General features: G+C 42.1%; 1 protein-coding gene across 1 annotated transcript in view; it reads left to right on the top strand.

The window, feature by feature from the left end:
• LOC142143144 (vitamin K-dependent protein C-like) overlaps window positions 1-13,506 on the top strand; it is a 41,817-nt gene extending 28,311 nt beyond the window's left edge. Inside the window, exons 7-9 of the mRNA XM_075200856.1 lie at window positions 9,113-9,210; window positions 11,131-11,245; window positions 12,890-13,506. Coding sequence (XP_075056957.1) covers window positions 9,113-9,210; window positions 11,131-11,245; window positions 12,890-13,506 — 830 coding nt within the window. The remainder of the gene's footprint in view (window positions 1-9,112; window positions 9,211-11,130; window positions 11,246-12,889) is intronic.
• Window positions 13,507-17,762: the final 4,256 nt, after the last annotated feature.

The following is a 17,762-nucleotide window of genomic DNA, read 5'->3' as shown; positions in this document are numbered from 1 at the left end:
GATGGCTCATTTCGTCCCTCTGTCCGGTTTACCTTCCTCGTCTACTCTGGCTGAACATTTCATTAAAGAAATCTTCCGCATCCATGGATGTCCGTCTGAGATTGTGTCAGATAGAGGAGTACAATTCGTTTCCAGATTCTGGCGGGCCCTTTGTAAAACCTTGGGCATACGATTAGCACTCTCATCGTCTTACCATCCGCAATCTAACGGACAAACGGAACGAGTCAATCAAGATCTTGAGACTTTTATTAGGATGTTCTCTTCAGCCAACCAAGACAACTGGGTAGAATTGCTCCCTTGGGCTGAATTCGCCCATAACAACATGTACCATGAGTCATCATCCAAAACTCCATTCTTTGTGGTCTACGGTCACCATCCGTCTTTTCCGGAATTTCCTGCCCTCCCGCCCACCCAAGTTCCTGCTGTGGAGACTGCTTGTCAGACCTTCAAAAATATCTGGTCTCAGGTCAAAACCTGTTTAAAGAAGACATCTAACAAATATAAGTCTTTCGCAGATAAGAAGAGGCGGGCTATTCCACCACTAAAAATTGGAGATCGTGTCTGGTTATCTACCAAAAATATTCGTTTGAAGGTTCCATCTATGAAATTCGCCCCTCGTTTTATTGGTCCATATAGGATCATTCAAGTTATCAATCCAGTATGTGTTAAACTTCTTCTTCCTAAGAATCTTCGGATCTCCAATGCCTTCCATGTGTCCTTGCTCAAACCTCTCATCATCAACCGTTTCTCGACTCCTTCCTCAGCACCGCAGCCAGTTCAAGTTCATCAGGAGGAGGATTTCGAGATTACTGAGGTATTGGATGCAAAAATTTCGCGAGGAGTCCTCCGTTTCCTCGTTCATTGGAAGGGCTTTGGTCCTGAAGAGCGTTCATGGATCAAAGCTGAAGATCTTAATGCTCCTGCCCTTCTGAAGAAGTTTTATTCCAAAAATCCGGACAAGCCCGGTTCCAGGCGTTCTGTGCCCACCTTTAAAAGGGGGGGTACTGTCACTCACCGGACTGTGAGTGCTTCTTCCCGGACATTTAGGAACCGTGGCCGTCCTCCATCCTGAGGGACTGCGCATGCGCAGCCCTTTCTATACCTCCAGTGTATGTTCCTTTAACTTAATTGGCAGATCAGGCAACCTCCCTATATTAAGCACCTGTGGTCAACACCACGTTGCCTGATCTTGGAGTCTCATTCCCCATGAGTCTCTGAAGGTGTTCCTGTGTTTCCTGTTTATTCAGCCCTGCTGATTCTGTGGTTTCCAAACCACTTCTACCTCTGTGGTTTCCAAACCACTTCTACTACTGTGGTTCCCATACCACTTCTACCATCTACTGTATCATCGTGACTGTGAGCTGATTCCTATCCGCTGCCTCCGTGCACTACAGTCTTCAAACCACTTCTCCTACTGTGGTTCCCATACCACTTCTACCATCTACTGTATCATCGTGACTGTGAGCTGATTCCTATCCGCTGCCTCCGTGCACTACAGTCTTCTAACCACTTCTACTCTACCATTTATTATTGGGACTGTTAGCTGATGCCTATCCGCTGCCTCCGTGCACTACAGTCTTCAACCTGCAACTCGTCTGTGTTTCATCATCGTGACTGCTAGCTGATTCCTATCCGCTGCCTCCGTGCACTACAGTCTTCAACCTGCAACTCGTCTGTGTTTCATCATCGTGACTGCTAGCTGATTCCTATCCGCTGCCTCCGTGCACTACAGTCTTCAACCTGCAACCCGTCTGTGTTTCATCGTGACTGTTTGGCTGATTCCTATCCGCTGCCTCTGTGCGCTTCAGTCTTCAGTCCTTGTCAACGCTACCGTGTTTCCTTGAGTCTGCCTCCACTATTGCTACCCGCTATTCTCCGTGATCAACAGTGCCTGTTCAACTCTGCTCTCCCGTGTCCCATCGTTACTGCACCTGCTGGTTGCTATTGGCTACCTCCGTGTTCCCGCAGAGACCCGCTGCTGCTACTCCTCAGCACTACTCATCCATCTACTGCTGATCCGCTCTCCACGCTTTCCTGTGTTCCCTGCTGGTCTACCTACCCGTGCGCTGCACCTACTAGACCACCGCTTCACCCATCCAGGGACTTCGCATCCTGCCGGCCTCCTGCCGTTCAGGTATCTCTGCACTCCTGTCTGACTGCCTCCTGAACCACGGTATGCATACTTCTCATTGACTGTGCTGTGTATTGCATACCTTGCTGGACTGTGTTGGTTCTCCTCTGGAGTGTGCTATCCGCTGAGTCTATTGCCATCATTGACTGTGTTATCTTATGCTGGACTACTTCAAGAGACTTTCTATATTGGCAGTATTGTTCAGTCATCTATACATTTATATTGTGCATATCACTGTGGTTCAAAGTCAAGGTGCCCGTGTATATCTTGTGTTGCAGTCTCTCCCCGTGCACCTCCTCACATATATATTCAGTGGTACAACTTGCTGAAGGCAGACCACTGACTCCTGTTTACAGTTTCACCTGTTCCAGTATCCTCTCACATAGCAGTGGTACAACTTGCTAACGCAGACCACTGACTCCCCGGATACCTCCACTTGGATTCCATTCCTTCACTCTGACAGCGGTACAACTTGCTATCCGCAGACCGCTGACTCTCATCACCTCCTCGTTTCTGTTGGACATTCCTCCTCACTATAGCAGTGGTACAACTTGCTACCGCAGACCACTGACTACCTTCACATGTCCTTTGTCCATACAGTTCCTCGTGTATTACTACCTCCATATTGCCAGTGCTGCTAGTCATAGACTTCCCTGAGCATCTCATCATCTGCTATTTCCTGTTCCGTGATCACCCTGCTACCAGAGTACCATATTACCACCTATACTGCTCTGGTAAGCCTATCACCTGGTGATCCCTGGGTAAAGACTCCTAGTGCCCGTGACACTAGGTGTATGTAACATGATTTTGATATAGAGTTGATGTGGGGAATAAACGACAGTTGTGAATCAAGGATTACACCTAGGCAACGAGCTTGCAGGGTGGGATTTATGGTCATGTTATCGACAGAAATAGAAATGTCAGGCAGGAAGCTTCTGTTCTTGGGTGGGAATATTATTAATTCAGTTTTTGAAAGATTGAGTTTGAGTTGGTGAGAAGACATCCAAGATGAAATGGCAGAAAGACAGTCAGTAACGCGAGACAACACAGATGGTGAAAGATCAGGAGAGGATAGATAAATTTGTGTATCATCCGCATAGAGATGATACTGAAATCCAAAGGAGCTTATTAGTTTTCCAAGAGAAGTGGTGTAGATAGAGAATAGCAGAGGACCTAGGACTGAGCCTTGTGGAACTCCAACTGATAAAGGAAGCGGAGCAGAGGTGGATCCAGAGAAATTAACACTGAAAGAGCGATTAGATAGGTAGGATGAGAACCAGGATAGGACAGTGCCTTCAAGACCTAGGGATTGCAGCGTTTGTATGAGGAGAGAGTGGTCAACAGTGTCAAATGCAGCAGAGAGATCCAGGAGAATTAGAAGAGAGTATTGGTTATTATTTTTTGCTGTGATCAAATCATTGACAACTTTGGTCAGCGCAGTCTCTGTGGAGTGTTGAGAGCAAAAGCCTGACTGAAGAGGATCCAATAAGTTGTTTGCTGTAAGAAAGTGTGTGAGGCGTGTGTAGGCAATTCTCTCGAGAAGCTTGGATGGGCATGGGAGCTGAGAGATGGGGCGGTAATTTATGAGAGGGTTAGGGTCAGAATTCTGTTTTTTTAAAATGGGAGTAATCACTGCATGCTTGAATATAGATGGAAAAATGCCAGTAGAAAGAGATAGATTACAGATTTTAGTTAGAGGGGGAATGAGCACAGGAGACAGGGACATACCCATTTGTGAGGGAATGGGATCAAGAGGACAGGAGGTAGAGTAGGAAGATGAGAAGAGAGTAGAAACTTCCTCTTCATTTGTGGGATCAAATAAAGAGAGAGTGTCAGAGGGTGCTACAAAGGAATTGAGCAGATTGCTTGTCAAGGGAGATACCATTTCAAGCCTGATCTTATCTATTTTGTCCTTGAAATAGGAAGCAAGATCCTGTGCACTGATGTTAGTTGGAGGATTTGGGGTTAGAAGCCTGAGCATAGATGAGAGATCGGTAGTATGCTTGTTTAGCAGTGTCCAAAGCATTTCTGTAGGAGTGGTAGATATCAATATATGTGATGAAATCATTAGAGGCACAAGATTTACGCCAGTGACATTCTGCTTTACGAGAAAGTTTTTGTAGAGTTCGTGTTACTGTAGTGTGCCATGGTTGGCAACGAATTCTACGCGAAGTATGTAGTGTCGCTGGAGCCACTTGATCCAGAGCAGTTGCTAGGGTTTGATGAAAATGGGGTACTGCCCGATCAGGGGAGGAGAATGTAGAAATTGGGGAGAAAAGGTGTTGGAGAGAGGTGGAAAACTGTTGAAAATCAATAGCGTTGAAATTCCTACGAGGAGGCTTGTAAGAGTTTGACACCAGGGAGGGTAAAGAACTGGGGGTGAGCGCGTAGCTAATAAGGTGATGATCCGAGAGGGGGAAAGGAGTGTTAAGGAAATTAGAAACTGAGCATAGTCTAGAGAAAACAAGATCAAGACAGTGGCCATCCTGATGAGTAGCAGATTCAATCCACTGGGAGAGGTCAAGTGAGGAGGTTAGAGAGAGTAGTTTGGAAGCAGCATTGGAACGTGGATTAGAAAAAGGGATGTTGAAATCACCCATGATGATGGTGGGGATATCAGTAGATAAGAAGTGAGGGAGCCATGCAGAGAAGTGTTCAAGAAATTGTTGGTGTGGACCAGGGGGGCGATAGATGACAGCAACACACATAGAGAATGGGTTAAAAATCCTAACAGCATGTACTTCAAAAGATGTGAATGTGAGTGAAGGGACACTTGGTAGAACTGTGAATGTTCACTGTGGGGAGAGAAGTAGTCCAACCCCCCCTCCTTGTCTGCCTCCTGGTCTTGGGGTGTGGGTGAAATGGAGATCACCATGTGAAAGGGCTGCAGGAGAGGCAGTGTCTGAATGCGTGAGCCATGTTTCTGTTATTGCTAGAAGGTTGAGGTTGTATGAGAGGAAGAGATCATGTACGGAGGTAAGTTTGTTACAAACAGAGCGTGCATTCCAAAGGGCACATCTAAAGGACTTTGGAAGGGAGGGGAGACAGGTGATGTGTTTGAGGTTTGCCAGATTTCTGTAGTGTTCAGATATATGTGTGTGGGAGAAGTGAGGGGGACCTGGATTAGGTGATATATCACCAGCTAATAGAAGCAGGGAGGAAGAAAGGTAGGAAAGATGATTGTAAGATGTGTGTCCTTTTAGTTTCTGGCGGCAGGGTGAGGCTGTTAAAGTTATTGAATTTAAATAGCAAAAGAGTTCATGAGTGTTCACTAGAGGTGAGTGAAGTAATGAAGGGGCAATGTGGACAGAGGTGTGTGTTGCAGAATGGGTGAGGGATGATATAGTCCTAAAGATAATGCCATGAAAAGAGAGAAAGAAAAATATTTTGGCAAGCATTGGGACTAGTAGTCAAATAGCAAAAATGAGGAATTAAAGGAATTGCCTAATTGCAATGTCCAGTGTAATCAGATAAGTAGTGTAGAGCTAGGCTGCAGCAAATGTAGTGTATTCCTGGATGTCTGGATAGTATAAAGTAATGATGTGGGGAGCCATGTGGGGGAGTGGGTGAAAGTGTTGAATGGAGAGTAATAAAGAGCAGGTAATTGAGTAGCTGAGATTTTGCAGACTCATGAGAGAGGAGATTGGTTGAAAGACAGTATAATTTCTTCCTACTTGTACAGGGAGACAAAGCTTAAATAGAATTGAAGTACAGTGGTGAGATAGGGGACAGAAATAACTGTAGCATGGGTAGGGAGTGCCCACCTGACATCTTCCAGGACTTAAAGGACCTGCTTCTAACATCTTGGTGCCAGATACCACAGGACACCTTCAAAGGTCTTGTGGTCTTGAAGGGTCAGAGCTGTTTTTGTGGCAAAAGGGGACATACACAATATCGGTGTATTTAGGCATTCACATTTTTTGTGCATATCCGCAGTATTTAAATGCATATCACACACAAAAAAGTTGCATATATCCACCTCTATGTGAGCCCCTATGTGTCTCCACAGAAAACAAACACAAGGTGTGTGAAGATTTTTGTCTCACAAAAGAAAATATTTATTTATATTAGTCATAGAGGTAGAAGCACTTCCTTTTTACAATGCCTTTATTTTTGTTATCCATAAACTTTGGAAGCCTCCACAATGCAGCTGCCACATATCTCTGCTATCTCTAATCTATGAGTGGTGGTCTATACCTAGAAAGAAGTAACAAAGCCTTATTTTAGACATATCCAAAAAGGGCCTGATGAAGATTGAGAACTTGTTCCTGTTTACCCAGCGTCAATGGGCTGAATTCACAAAGTGCCTTCCCCTCCGTAAGGCTAGAGAAACGGAAAGGGGAAGGGAAGGAGCGTGCAAATGCAGCCCGAGTATAGAAAGGGGTGTTCACACAAATGTGGCTCAGGCAGATCTGCAGATATGACTGTCAGTAAATGTGGGAAGTCTGGTGCAAATATCCGTGCTCATGATGATGATTATCAGCATGGACGTTTGCAGTGTTTTTAAAACAGATATACCAGATCGGGGGGAGGGGGGCAGTGTGGGGTTCTGCCAGAAAGGCCGCTATCAGCACTAGGCTATGTATTTCAGAACAGCAGCTTGATAAATATAGCCATATAACAGGGGAACCTGCATCATGGGTCCCCCGGTCATAGTGCCTAAATTGCCTTGAGGAATCAGCCTCACCCTCTGTGTTGGTTTTTTGTTGGGGTCCAGCAGGACTATATGTGACTATCACTGGCAAATCCTCTCTGTGAAAAAATAACTTAATTAAATCTTTGGATGCAATTAAATCAGTGTTTGTGTATAAAGTTATTTTTGAAGTGACCCTGGTTGGTTCCTCAATATCCTTCATTCTTGCCTGAAGTGTTGCATAATTCATAATTGATCACAGACTCATTAAACTTATTAGATATGTCCGATTATATTGATACTAAGTCTGTTCATAATATTTGTGATTGATGGAATTATTTTAATGCTGATAAACCTTTAACAGTTGTGTTTTATATTTTACTTTGTTTTAAAGGTTTCTATGAACCTTTACTTTGGCTGAAGATCATATATTAACTTAATTTTAGATTGATGTCAGGACTAATAGGTTATCTCTTTTTCTTTAGAAAAATATACAACAAACAGTGCGCACAGCAAGAAATATTGACAATAAAATTCAATATCGTGCCAGTTCGTGGTAGATAAATGTTCCACAAAAATCCAACACCAGCAGATATTTCCTCTGCACGTCCTTCCCTTTTATCACCTGATCTCCACGGGGAAATAGCCAAATCCTAAAACATCAAACAAACAGTGGCGCTTCCATGGTGTGTAATCCAAGTTAAAAGATTTATTCAAAGGAATAAAATAGCACGTACCAGATGATTAAAGGTTTCAGGCATAGATTACAATACAGCTCACTTCTAGTCTGCATACACGGACATCACAATCGAAGTAGCTATAGCATATACACGATCCACAAGCACCTCTACGCGTTTCATCTCAAAGGACTTCGTCAGGAGGTGTGGATCTCAGTTCTAAAGCTCACCTATTTCTAGGTTGATCCTAATTAACATCACAGGTGAACGAGATAATCATTCGTACACCAGTTTACTTCACATATGCACATATCGGTGTTTAGGAATACATACTCCATACTATACACATTACATAAAAACAATACAGAATGATAACAATTTACAAACAAACATGATAATAAAACATAATTATAAAAATATAAAAACAGCATAAAACAAGCTTTTGTTAATAAAGGCTTTTATAAGAAAGGTGTGACTTCGCAGCCTTCATTTAACCCCCAAAGAACAAATGTATTCAGAGTATAGATCCAATATGTTTCTCTCTGGGCCAGTTTTAGAAGACGATCTCCTCCTCTTATATTCACCTCAATATGTTCTATCGCCTTGAATCGTATAGTTTCAGGATTAGCACTAAGAGAGAACGTGTCTTGGAACACTATGATTTTCAATCTTGTGTCTAATATTACGCAGATGTTCAAACACCCTTATTTTAACAGCTCTCTTAGTCTTCCCTATATACTTTTTTCTGCATCCACATTCTAATAGATACACCACATATGTGGTATTACAATTCATGAAGCACTGAATATTTCTTACTTTTTTGCTCAAACAATCAGAAAACGTTTTATGATTACTATGTACATATTTACAGGCTTTACAATGCCCACACGGGTATAAGCCTTTTGTGGAAATCGTCCAACTTTTATTTTTATTAGGTAATTGGTTCAAATGTGATGGAGCTACTATTGATCTTAATGTTTTTGGTTTTTTAAAAATAATTTGCGGTTTTTCCGGTAACATATTAGACAATAACGTGTCCACCTTCAAAACTGACCAATGTTTTTGTAAGTTCCTCGTTATCTGTTGATTCGCTATATTATAGGTTGTAACAAAAGGACAATTAGATGTATTGAATTATTTTCCTTCTTTTCTTTATATTGTATTAGTTCAGTCCTATCCAATCCTCTAACTTGTTCTAAACAATCTACCAGAAGTTTTTCTGGATATCCACGTTCTAAGAATCTATCTATTAAAGTCGATGCCTGTGTTTCAAAAGTTTCTATATCCACACAGTTACGTCTGACTCTTGTTAACTGGGAGATAGGTATATTGTTTATCCATCTTTTTAGATGACAACTGCTGTAATCAATATAACTGTTACTATCTACTTTTTTTGATGAATGTAAAAGTATTATTCCTTTTTCTTTCATCAAATAGCGCAGTGTCTAAAACCAGGTCCAAAAATTCAATCTTTTCTTTTTTGATCACAGATGTAAACTTCAGATCAAATTCATTAATATTGATCTCCTTTTCTCTTTTTCTTTGTTTACTTTTTTTTGAGGCTTTGCAGTGCCTCATGCCTCTATCTGTGCTTTTAGCCTTTAACCAGTATTTTATATTTTTCTCCATTCTGTATGTGACTGGTCCAAACTGTGTACTGATGTCTTGCAGTGGAGTTTCCTTGTGGAAAAATGAAAATCTTCAACTCTGACTATTCAGCTCGTCTCACGGGAGCAAAGAAAGGACGTAAAGGAGACAGTCCTTGGCAGGTAAGTACATCTCTACAATAATGGAATCATAGCAGATTGAATTGACAACAGTCACATATAGGCTGAAGCTTGTGACAGGAGAGGAGGGTGTCACAACAAGAGCAAATCACAACCTCAGGTGGCATTTTACTGACTGATTCTCAGAATAATCCTCTAGTGCTATCTGTACAGCACTTTTATTCTATACCCAGATGCTGCAGCTTTTTTTGCTTGCCCACTAACCACATGACAAAATATCAACCTTATATACTAAAATATGACTGGGCCATTCCTTAACACATGCTATTGTACCTCATCTATTCCTTGTACTCCCTATTAGACTGTAAGCCTTTGGGATTAATACCCTCTTTCTTTTGTCTCATGTTATATTTCTGTACTGAAAGAAATTTTGTCTTTGGTTAAACTCCACACTATGCACAACTATAAAACAAATGATGGTGATGATAATATACTGTTATATCGCTCCGGTGAGTGAACACCGACCTAAGATTTGAGCGAAAAATTGATCGGTAATTAGCATATTATACATGTTTCTTTAAACTAAACCAAGGAAATGCAGTTTTCATATATAAAGCATGGAAGCAAATCTAGGCTGGCTTAAACCAGTGTTACTACTGTCTCAGTCAGTTCCCGTTCACTGAGTGCTTCCCCTTAGTGGAACCCCAGGAACTGCACACTAAGCCAGTTTTTCCCTGAGCTCCACCATTTCATTCAGGGGCATACGGAGAATTTTTCAAGGGGGGTTTCCCCTCCACCCCCGGAAAAAAAAAACCTAGAGAGCTGCCGTGCATGCGTCCGCGTTTCGGCTGCACTGTACTATACAGCAGCCGCGGCGCTGTCAAAGAAGCGTTCGCTGCGGTGCTGTAAACAATACAGCACCGCCGCGGACGCTTCTTTAACAGCGCCGCTGCTGCTGTGTAGTACAGTGCAGTATGTAGGAGCACTTTTTTAGCGGGGGGGGGGGGGGGAGGGACCCAGAAACCCCCCCTGCGTGCGCCACTGTCATGTACTATGGCACCTGCAAATCTTTTTCTTTCACCACTTTAATATGGCTGCAGATGGGTGTGTGAGCAGGTGGACCAATAAGAAGTTGCAGTCTTCACGATCGTGGCTTCTTATTGGTCTGTGCAGTCGCACACCCCTCTCTATAGTGTTCATAAATAGGAGCTCTCCTGTTGTTTGATCTATCAACTGTGCAGTTACTGCTACTACTATGTGTAGGATCTGGTTGAAGCGCATCTAGCAGTTGAGGCTCTCACGCTACTCTGCTTTAACAAATAGCTTCACACAGTCCATGGCTTTTGGCTGTGGGACAATTGATGGAGCCCTGGGGATAACGACTGCATGGAGCGGCTGTTGGGGGGCTGTTATTGGACCATGGGTAGGGAGATTTTTTTTTAACCTACCCGATAGGGTAGCTTTCATGTTAATAGGACTGTGGCCACTAATGTGTATTACAATCACTTGGCTGTAATAAGTTGTGGAGTATGAGAGGATATGTGCTTGCAGTCGCTATGATCACAGTGATCTGTCCACTAAAAGAGACCTTGTTTAGCAGTCACCACATAGGTAGTAAGGAAGTAGAGGGATCTGTAAAAAATTAATTTGCATTTTATGGATGGAGCAGAGAAAATAAAATTTGCAAGAACATGGCAACCTCGTCATCCATTATATTATTTATCTGAAGCTACAGCCTTGTTCTTGTCTGTGACACTTCCTTAGTCACCCGCTGTACCTTTCTGGCTATTGTGCATATAATGGTACCACCTTTCATGTTACAGTTTTTCACGCCGGCTGTTCCCCCACTGTCGATAGTTGTTTATCGATGTGGTGATAACAGTAATGATAACAATGAACCCTAGTTGCATGTTTTCCTTTGTGTCTGATCAGCAGCACCTCTGCTTCATCTTGTGCCTACAGGTATTGATACTACATGAGAAGAAGTTTCACTGTGGTGGAGTTCTGATTCACCCGTCATGGGTTCTAACTGCAGCACATTGTTTCGGACGGCAGAGAAAGTTCTTTGTGCTTCTTGGTATGTTTCTTTTCATGTAACTGTCAATCATTTCATTTATCAGCAGGATACTGACTAGCACTACATTGGCCTGACATAATATAGATTTCACTGACTTATGTTGTTCATTTTACTCCAAAGAAGGCAGCAGCAGACCGCAGTCTATGTTAAAAGAATTTATATCCCCCTATGTTACTTACCTACATGACCTGTGTATGACTGCAGGAGGTTAATAACTCTTACTGCTCAGTCTTACACTGACCTTTCACCCAGGCTACAGAAATGAACAGGCATCAATGGTCCATACAGTCTTATATCCACCACAAAAGGATTATTTTTAAAGGTGATCTCCAGTACACCAAAATATAACGATACAATTTAGCACAAGTCTACCTAGGCTTTAAAAGATTATCTCATTGCTGTCTTGCAAACAAGGTTTTAACATACTACTCTTCAAGGATTAACACAGAGAAACACAAGTCATTGTCAAAAAAGGCTTGTGACTTTCTATAGTACATGAAGGGTAATGCTTATTAAAGACTTTGGGGCTGATTAAATTACTCTTTAAAAAAAGCACATGAAAAAATAGCGTATGTCTGGCCATATGCTGAGATGTTCCGGCTCCGCATCGACAGTATATGCACCCAGTTGAACTTATCATCATCAATGTGTATTGGCACCTGCTCTCCAGCAGGGTCAAAGATGCTTCTAACAGGTATAGATGCATGTTTCTGCAGGTCTGCATGAGATGCATTTGTGTGAACACGGCCTTACTTTTTGCACACCCCTCCTATCCCCTGTTCCACACATATGCATCCGTTCTCTTTGTGGGCATACAGAGTGTGAATTTGTGCAATTTACACTATGCAAACTGGTGTACATCCCACTCTCCAATCGGTCCTTTCATTGATCTGAGTTCTCAGTGCCAGCTATCTACGCTAGTTAATGCCCAGTGAAAGCTGGTATTCAAAATATTTACAGAATACAGAAGAGTACAGAATAAGAGTATACAGAAAATGTCAATGCAAGTGCCAAAGAAACAGGTTACTTATAGATGTATGTTTAAAACACATTTGTTATATATAGTCACAACTTGCAGAACACCAATATTATTTATAATAAGCACAAAATCCGCTATGAAAGTAGACCAAGGAATAATCTAGCACACAGCAAAGTATACAGCATAGCAATAACCATAGCATTTTGTTTCTTCTGATGGGAGGCACTGAGCAGATCGGGGGCATTCATTGCAGAGTGTGGGCTAGATGCACCTACAGATAATTAACAAAGAAGGGAAATACCTGAGTAAATGAGGGACTCCAAGCATATTGAAATCAAGTGCTTCCACACATGTCACAGGGTTCCACACATGGTCAGTGCTATGTACTAAAATGCTGGATGGCACCGGTTGCCTTTAACTATGGCTAGCATGACTGCAAGAGGAGATTCCATTCCAGTAACTTTGAAAGAAGGGTGATAGCTGGGCACATTTGTCATTTGCTTCAGTGACTGAGACATCAACTTTCTAATTTTTTATAAATATAATTTAAAAATTGCATACAAAATGATTAGCAAGACTAAACTGACCAACAGGCTATTTTCTGCCATCATCTCTCTGAATCATAGTCTCCAGTTAAGTATCTCTCTGTACATGTCGCACTACAGGTGAATATGACCGTCGGAGACTGGAAGAAACAGAGCAGATAATTTATGTGTCCAGGATTATCAGGCATCGTGAATACAATTCTAAGACTACAGATAATGACATTGCCCTACTGCGTCTCTCCGATCCAGTTGTGTATAACAAGTATGTGTTGCCCATCTGCCTACCAAGCCATGGACTTGCTACAACAAATTTGACAGTAGAGGGCACCGAGACCATAGTAACTGGCTGGGGCAACCAGAATGAAACGTTTAAGAACTTCACTAATATACTTAGCTTCATACAGATCCCGATAGTTGCCCGTGATAATTGTTCCGTAGTCATGCAGAACCTAGTAACCGGTAATATGATATGTGCTGGAAGGCTGGGGGACACTCAGGATGCTTGCCTTAGAGACAGTGGGGGGCCCATGGTCACCAAGTTTGGAGACACCTGGTTTCTTATTGGGTTAGTGAGCTGGGGAGAGGGATGTGGACGACTAGATAATTTTGGGGTATATACTAAGGTTCATAATTACCTTAATTGGATCAGTCAGCAAATTGCAAACTATGAAGTAGAGGAAGTAAAAAAAAATAGTCAAGTAAACAAGCCAAACGCAAACAAGTCACGTAAAAACTGACATTTGAAGATCCCCTATAATCCATCACTATTGCCAAATGCAACTCAATGAAAACAAAGATATTAAAACCATTTTCATGAAACCAATGCTATGTTTTTGCTGTCAAAAAAAAAATCCAGTAAATCTACAGAAATATACCAGCTTTCATTTTATTGAGTTCCCTTTGTGATATAGAAAATGTTATATTTAAAGAGAGTCAAATGCACAGTGAAAAATAATTTGAAAGGTAATTTACAAAATCTGTCTGTCCATAACGGTCCTGTTAGCGTTCCCTGTATGAATTCCAGAGAGAGAGATTATACTTGAACCAAAAGTGTCTTTATTATCTATTTTTTTACTGTACTGCGCTGCGGTGCACTGTGGCGCCTTACAAATCTACGATAATAATAATAAGAAACACAGTTTACACAGGAATCAAATACGTGCAGTCAATGGTTAAAGGGAAGCATATTTCATAGAAGCTGCAGGTTTGAGAGCAGGAATAACAGATAATAATGTATAAATGCAGAGTCCTAGACAAAAAAGTTAAATTGCAGCACCAGGTAGCAGGATGACCAGGATTACCAGGTTTAGCTGATGAAGCAGGAGATCGGGCACAAATGGTGAAGTGCAGATTCAGGTTACCAGGTTTAGCAGATAAAGTGCAGGCATAAGGAGACTGAATTGCCAGGTTAGTCAAGAGGCACGCGTTATCTTGGAGGCATGAGGCACTGGATAATCCACGGTAGAATCAGGCAAAAGGAGGGTCAGGCAAGCCAGGGATAAGAAGCTCGGATAGCCACAATATAACAGGGAGTAAGCAACCTTAATTTTTAATATACCTGGCATACTGCTGTCGCCACAGACACACAGAAAGGGAAGAAAAGAAAGGGGCAGAAATACACAAAGGGGAGAGAGATGTGCACATACATACACACATACACAGGGGTAAGGGGGGGGGGGGTGGGGTAGCGCACACATGGGGAGACAGAGGGAGAGAGATACCCCTATAGCATGTTCAAGATTCAAGATTATGCAGCAGGTGCTTTATGGATATACACTCTCCTGGTGCTCTTGCCACTGCTTATTGCTGGGACCAGGAATGGTTCACTACAATAAAAGGAATGTGCCACTCACACGGCTAGTAGTGGGGGCGGAGTCTGTCCTTCTCAATGTGGTTCATACTTGTCCACTCTCCTGATCTCTTGGTCTCCCAGACTCCCGGGAGAAGAGGCTAATCTCCGCATCCTGCCCGTCAGGAGCCAAACTGACACAATTCACAGTGAATTGTGTCATTTTGGCCCTGACCTCGCAACTAAATGTTGATTCCTTCACGGGAAAGGACCAAAATGACGCAATTTGCCACGCTCTGCCCACTTTCCACCCTCTCACCACACACCCCCCCCACCACCACACATCCCCTCCAGGATCTCCCGGAGGTCGATTATACAAAGTTGGCAAGTATAATGTGGTTACATGCTGCCTTCTCTACAGTAATAGGCAGTGCATGGCCCGGCTGGCATCAGGAGGTGTTGATTCGAGTGCGTGCCTGGGTGCCTGCTTAAAAATTTACACAACAACAATTTTTAAACACTGCCATTAGGATTATACTAGCCATAAACAGGACATTTATATATTATAATTTTCTGTATTGTGAGATATAGGGGAGAGATTCAATTAGATGCGAGGTGTCTCAGCTACGTCCACGAGACACTTTACAGCGGAGATTCCTACTGTAATTACCGGCAATGTGCGCAGTGTAATGTCCACATTGCTGACACTTGAATCTCCCTCATATTGTTACTTTATGATAAATTAGCTTGGCGTTATGTAATTTTTTCATCATTATTTCATTTATGTTTAAGGGTTTTTGAGTGCCTTTTAATTTTTATTGTGTATTTATCTTTGTATGGGATTGCAGAGCCCCTTAAGGAAGCCATTTCTCTTATACACTTACAATTGTATTTTATTATCTGACCATTTCCAAATATATCTGTGATTATTTTTATCACACTTATTTTGCTTGTTATATAATTATATACCACGTGATCTGTGCCTACATTTTCCAAAGAGGTTCCAACATTCCAGGATTCATACAAGAATCTAGTACCAGGCTGTGAAAGCTGCAATAACAAGTAGGTGGGAGCAACACCATTGTAATACATAATGGGAGGAATTCAATTGCTGGGGATGTAGCGTGCGGACATCGCACCACACACATTGCCTATTATTACCGTACATTGACAATACAGAACGGAGACACTTCGTGGCAAATTGAATTTCAGGTGAATCAATGAAAGACCAATTTACTATATCACTTTTATAATCACTAGAAATTTTTTTCAGTGGTTTCAGACACTCAACATTAGTTCAAAATGAGCAAGATTATTTAAAAATTAAAAAAACAAAAAACAAACATAAGGCACTGAAATGAATGGGCCCAATACTTCAAAGCTGTTTCCACAAGTGTGCTAGTAACTCTGCTGAAATTAATGGATGCATTAAGATGTATGTAAAGCTCCTATTGAATATTCCACTTCTACCCAAACTAGTGAAGGAAAATTGTCATTTAGACACCTTAACAGAGGTGGAAGATATATTTCAAATTATTTTGATTTTTTTTTTTGTGTGTTTCCATACCCACAGAGCTTTCCATTAGAGTTAATTTGTTTTCTCACATCAATAGGGATCCTGAACACTTAAGAGTCAAATTCATTTGTTATCACTTTGATAATGCTCAGTATTTAAAGCTTACTACTATTTCATTAATATAATAGAAATCATTCAAAAAACGAAACAGGAAATCTCTGCCCCAACGCTCTAATGTCTGAAACAACAATATTTGTACATTTCCATTGATTAAAGAAAGGTGTATTCACTCGCAATCTTTAACAATCTCTGAGAAGCTTTCATAGATTTCAATGTGGGAATTAATTTCAATGTATGACCTACCTGTACAATCTCCTTTGTAATGGATTGGAAAAGTTCTGTCTACGGCATTTTCCATTGCTAGCCAAAGAGGCTACTTATAGAATAGTCAACAGCAGCACCATGCTGGAGTTGTCAGGTGAATTCCAAATGATCCTGCATTTTTTGTGCTTCCATGTGCCTGACATCCCCAGCAGCATTAATTGGCTTTTTGTAACATATTTTAAGATTTTATTGTATGGTTAATTCATTTGTTGATTATGCTGAATATTGAAAGCACAGCAAGTAACTTGATTCAAAGCAGGTTGGAGAACTGACCTTTGGTAGATCCCAATTTACTGTGATTTTCTGAGGAAAGAATTAGTATGTGTGAAACCAGACAGTGTGACTTTTGGATTCATGCGAATAAAGGAGAGGGACACTCGCGTTCCATCACTCTATCTGCACATTATGAACTTTCAATGTCTCCTTGCCTTTATTTGCATCTATCGTTCTTGTGCGGCTGTTTAACATATGTTATTGTATGTTGTGCGTATTTATGTTAATAGGATGGTTACATAAGTCAGACAAGGTATTCTTAGATGGCACTAGGTGGATTGTAAATAAGTGAGGACTAGATATCTGGGTTAAACAATTGGTCCACGCCAATGGATAATGTTATCAAATCTCTCCTGTTTAGTTAACCAAGTCATTGCTATACTCAAGGCCGGATTTACCGCTAGGCAACCTAGGCACCTGCCTATGGCCTAGCGGCTCTTGGGAAAGGGGGGGGGTGGTCGGGCACTGAGAGTAAGGGGAGGGGCCTCACGGGGCTAGTGTGGTGGCTGGTCTCCTCTCTCCCTCCTCTGTGTGTCACATGGGACGTGCACCACATGACAGGTGCCATCCCATGAGTGAAGGGGATGAAGACTCCAGTCCACAGCTCCTAGATGGAAAAAGGTAAGTTGGGGGAGGGGGAGGGTAGTATATTAATAGTGTGTGTATTATGTGTGTGTCAGGGGCCACTGTCTGTGTGCATTATGTGTGTGAGGGGCCACTGTCTGTGTGTATTATGTGTGTGAAGGGCCACTGTCTGTGAGTATTATGTGTGTGAGAGGGGCCACTGTCTGTGTGTATTATGTGTGTGAGGGGCCACTGTCTGTGTGCATTATGTGTGTTAGGGGCCACTGTCTGTGTGTATTGTGTGTGAGGGGCTGAATATCGACGTCAGTAACAAGCTGCGGGAGAGAGGAGACTGCTGGGTCCCGGCGCCCGACGGATTGGTAAGTTTCTGTGTTCTTTTTTTTTTTTTATGGCTGGCGCCTGGCGCAGGGCAGAGGATGGGGACAGAGAGCAGAGGATGGGGACAG

This window comes from Mixophyes fleayi, chromosome 3 (genome assembly GCF_038048845.1).
Source record: "Mixophyes fleayi isolate aMixFle1 chromosome 3, aMixFle1.hap1, whole genome shotgun sequence".
Lineage (NCBI taxonomy): Eukaryota > Metazoa > Chordata > Amphibia > Anura > Limnodynastidae > Mixophyes > Mixophyes fleayi.
Note: the sequence above shows the minus strand (reverse complement) of the source record. Positions and strands in the feature narration are given on the sequence as shown.